General features: G+C 49.0%; 2 protein-coding genes across 2 annotated transcripts in view; one reads left to right on the top strand and one right to left on the bottom strand.

Moving 5' to 3' along the window:
• The window catches only part of LOC122551955 (striated muscle preferentially expressed protein kinase-like), a 267,850-nt gene that overhangs the window by 35,295 nt on the left and 227,990 nt on the right, over nt 1–4,565 (top strand). The gene's annotated exons all lie outside the window — the stretch shown is intronic.
• The window catches only part of LOC122551837 (striated muscle preferentially expressed protein kinase-like), a 12,214-nt gene continuing 7,662 nt past the window's right edge, over nt 14–4,565 (bottom strand). Inside the window, exon 4 of the mRNA XM_043694355.1 lies at nt 14–3,370. Within this exon, the coding sequence (XP_043550290.1) occupies nt 3,139–3,370 (232 nt within the window). The 3' untranslated portion in view covers nt 14–3,138. The remainder of the gene's footprint in view (nt 3,371–4,565) is intronic.

The following is a 4,565-nucleotide window of genomic DNA, read 5'->3' as shown; positions in this document are numbered from 1 at the left end:
AATGAGTGAGGGACAGAAGGAGAGTGTGAGGGAAAGAGGGAGAGTGAAGAACAGAGAGTGAGTGGGATAGAGGGAGTGAGAGGGGGACAGAGGGTGTGAAGTGGAGCCTGAGAGTAATAAGGGGTCAGGGATATAATGTGAAAGAACGGGTGTGGGACAAAAAGAGAGATAGACAAAAACCGAGGGACAAAGACACATAAAGACAGAGAATCCATGGTAAGGTCAGGATGAGCAAAAGCAAAGGATTAACTCAGACAGTGCTGGAAAAACTCAACATATGAACATTCAAAACCTAGGTGGTGGTCACTCTGCCCCTCAGTAAGATGGTGGCTGTTCTGATTACATCCCCAACTATTCCTGGTAACCTTTCACCCCATTCAACAAGAATCTACCCAGCTGTCATAAAAATATTCAAAGATTCATTTCCACCACCTTTTGAGGAAGAGAGTTCCAAAGATCCAGGACTCAGAAAATATTTTTCTCATCTTTGTCTAAAATGGATAAGCCCTGATTTTTAAACAGTCACCTGGAACTCTAAATCCTTCTACAAGAGGAACCATCCTCTCCCTCACCACCCAGTTAAGACCCCTCACTGTTTTCTGTGTTTCAATCAAGTTGCCTTTCTCTTCTCTAAACTGCCAGTGGATATGAAGCCAGCTGCCTAAGGTATTAGATGGGAAACGTTCTCTCAGCAAACACAGGCTGATGAATTGGCCTGAGTGATTCCATCAAATCCCCTCAGTATAGGATGACCCAGTGTGGCTGGGATTGTCAGAACCATCATGACTTGGAGCTAGCTATTTCTCAGAAGACAGCTTCTCTCAAATCTCCCCTTGCTCTCACCCTCTCTAACATCCTACAGCTCCCAATCATGTCACATCTCCATGAACTTTCTAGTTCTGGGCAACCTCCTTTGCTCTGTCTCAGGGACTGTACCTTCAGCTGCTTGGGTTCCGAGTTGCGGAATTCCCTCCCTGTCTCTGTCCCCACTTTACGACGCAGTTAAAACTGACCTTTCTCCCTCTCGCCAAACTTTGAACATCTGCTTTGTCACTGCCTTCTCTGTCTTGGTATAAATGTTTCCACCCACAATTGCACCTGCGTTTGCCATGTTAAAGGCGCCATATAAATGTAAGCTATTTTTGCCTGATCTCAGCATTGAGCTGTGCTAGTTGGTATGAGCCAGCCATCTATGACGGGCAGGAAAGCGGTTGATGGTCAATGCTGGGTAGAGGTGGGTGATGACAGCTGTGGCTGCTGGGTTCTGACGCTGTTTCCTGACCATGGGAAACACCCCCACCCCAGCTTTCCTTTTGTTCCTAAAGATAGCAGCAAGGGCGTCCATTCAACAGGACAGTCCCCAAATTCCCAAAGTGATGGATGCAAGCTATTGTGATTTACACTTCCAGCGCAACCTCGCACACTTGCCTTGCAAGAGATTTTAGTCGCATGAATAATCGCTGGAGCTCAAAATATCCCTAAAAATATCAATTCAAGGGAAATTACATTCCCCTTTTTTTTGCTTGTGAAATCTTCTTGTGCTGTGTGCAATTAATTATTTAAAGTAGGCCATGTGTCATAATCAAACCAGTCACAAGTCTGTCTCAGTGTGCACGGATCTTTACACATGTGTCCGTGCACATGGATAAGCACACATGTGCATGTGTTGGTGCACAGATGTTCACGCACCAGATCTGTGCACACTACTACATGTGTCTTCGCACACATTGCATGTGTGCACCAGTGTGGATGTGCACGCATGTGTGACCATGCGTGAATGCGTGCAAGTGTGTGTTAGGCTGTGACTGCATGTACATGGCTATGGGTGTGTGTGTGTGTGCGCGCGCGAGAGAGAGAATGTGTGTGTGTGTGTGTATGAGAAACTGTGTGAGTGTGAGAGTCTGTGCAAATGTCTCTGTGTAAGAGTGTGTATGAGTGTGTGTACGTATGTGTGTGTGTGTGCATACACGCACACTTCATCCTATTGCAAACACACAAGTATGAAAATATATGCAGGAATCTCCCTGCCTCATTTCCCAACCTCCCTCCACTGTGTGGCAAAATACACAGGCCAACCCTCAGCCCAATACTCATCAAGTAAAATCTTACAAATGTCTTTCAGGAAGGCCTTGCAACATAATTTCTATTTACATCCATTTTACTCGCCCAAAGATATCCCCAAACTAGAGAGCAGGGACACCAGATTAGACCAGTTCCCTGCCCTGGGCCCTCAGTTGGAGCTGATAGATTTTCAGAGGCTGGTAGTTGAGAGGAGCCTTTCCAGGGACAGGGAGATGGCTCTCTCCAGTGTGACCTGACAGCCCAGAGATGCCAATCCCTGCTTAATTCTGTGGTGGTGCAGGTAATCTCCAGGAGGTTGGTGAGAAAGGAGTTGGGGGAAGGTGGGAGCAAGATCGGGATCTTCTTAGTCCCTGGAAATTCAGTCATGTATGGAACCGAAACTTCAGAGTCTGCTTGATGGGCTCGGAGGACCAGGGAGTCCTGCAGAACCAAATTGCACTTCATTGAGAGAGAATTGAAACTTAAGTGAATCCCTGTGTAAAGAGACTGCTCACATCTCTCGATGTACAAAGGAAAATCAGATGAGAGAGGGGGCCATCTCTCTGTCTCCCTCTCTGCAAAGTATTGAGAAGATTGGAGTCCCGGAGATTCGGGGCAAGGGTTTGGGAAGGGGCTGGGATGCACACATACTCAAAGGGAAAATCGACAGTAAGGCTGGTTTTTGTCCATTCTCTTATGAAGCAGGTCTCCACTCTGCCCCCAGTGGGTCACAATGAAGTTGGTTCCAGTCACTAACCTATGCACTGCTCGCTCCCCCCATTCCCTCCCTTGGATTCGGAGACAAAGCCTTTTGCTAAAAACCATTTGGACACAAGATGCACAACCTCACGTCCTTGGTTACTGTCTTAAATAAATAGAGAAAAGAAAACTGTCAGTGCTAGGTGTCTGTCCCTTAATGGTTTGATCGTTGGTGTCGAGATGTGGGGAATGGCTGTCCCCTCTGTCCCTCGGCAGGATGGGTTCAAGTGTTTGCAATGCAGGTGTTGACTGGAATGTTGCCCTCAGATTTCTCATTGCCTCCCCGCTCCCCCAGCTCCTCGGGGTGGGGGTGAGGGGTCACTGGGTTGCCGGAGGGACGCCAGGGCTCCCGGGCTGGCTGGTGGTGTTGCTGTAGGACCGCAGGAGAACTCGGTGCCGAGTGAGGGTCTCAGATCGCTTCTTCTGGTGGTGGACCAGGAACTCCTTCAGTCGGGTGGTAGTGAAGGTAAGCGTCTGTCGACGGAGCTTCATCAGGTAGTTATCCTGGAGCCAGGGGTTAGCATGACATTCCTTCACCGTCGGTCGTGTCCTGGAGCAGGCCGAGATAAAGAGGAATTAAAAACAGCAAGAATAGGCTACTCAGCCCATCTAACCTGCTTCTACATTCCAGTGCAATTCCTCCACTTCCCACACCTCCTCCCTTGAACCCCACCCCTCCAACCGCAACAAGGATAGAGCCCTCCCTACCGGTCCTCACCTTCCACCCTACCAATGGCCTCCTACTTCAAGGACCGCAATTGCCCCTCCCACGTGGTTGATGATGGCCTCCAGCACATCTCCTCCACTTCCCGCACCTCTGCTTTTGAACCCCACCTCTCCAATCGCAACAAGGACAGAACCCCCCATGGTCCTCACCTTCTATCCCACCAACCTCCAAATACAATGCATCATCCTCCGCCATTTCTGCCACGTACAAACAGACCCCAGCAACAGGGATAGGTTTCCCTCCCCAACCCTATCTGTGTTCCAGACTCTCGTGTTAGGTCCACGCCCCCCACCAACCCACCTTCTCCTCCTGGCACCTTCCCTTGCCACTGCAAGAAGTGCAAAACCTGCGCCCACATCTCCTCCCTCACCTCCATCCAAGGCCCCAAAGGATCGCTCTACATCCACCAGAAATTTACCTGTACTTCCACACATGTCATCTACTGTATCGGTGTGGTCTCCTCTACACTGGGGAGACAGGACGCAACTTGGGGAACGTTTCAGAGAACATAGAGTCATAGAGATGTACAGCACGGAAACAGATCCTTTGGTCCAACTTGTCCATGCCAACCAGAAATCCCAACCCAATCTAGCCCCACCTGCCAGCACCCCGCCCATATCCCTCCAAATTCTTCCTATTCATATACCCATCCAAATGCCTCCTAAATGTTGCAATTGTACCAGCCTCCACCACTTCCTCTGGCAGCTCATTCCATACACGTACCACCCTCTGAGTGAAAAAGTTGCCCCTTAAGTCTCTTTTATATCTTTCCCCTCTCACCCTAAACCTATGCCCTCTAGTTCTGGACTCCCCGACTCCAGGGAAAAGGCTTTGTCTATTTATCCTATCCATGCCCCTCATAATTTTGTTAACCTCTATAGGGTCACCCCTCAACCTCCGATGCTCCAGGAAAAACAGCCCCAGCCTATTCAGCCTCTCCCTGTAGCTCAAATCCTCCAACCCTGGCAACATCCTTGTAAATCTTTTCTGAACCCTTTCAAGTTTCACAACATCTTTC

Source organism: Chiloscyllium plagiosum, chromosome 7, assembly GCF_004010195.1.
Source record: "Chiloscyllium plagiosum isolate BGI_BamShark_2017 chromosome 7, ASM401019v2, whole genome shotgun sequence".
NCBI classification, from domain to species: domain Eukaryota; kingdom Metazoa; phylum Chordata; class Chondrichthyes; order Orectolobiformes; family Hemiscylliidae; genus Chiloscyllium; species Chiloscyllium plagiosum.
The sequence above is the reverse complement of the archived record's forward strand: the minus strand, read 5'-3'. Positions and strand labels throughout refer to the sequence as shown.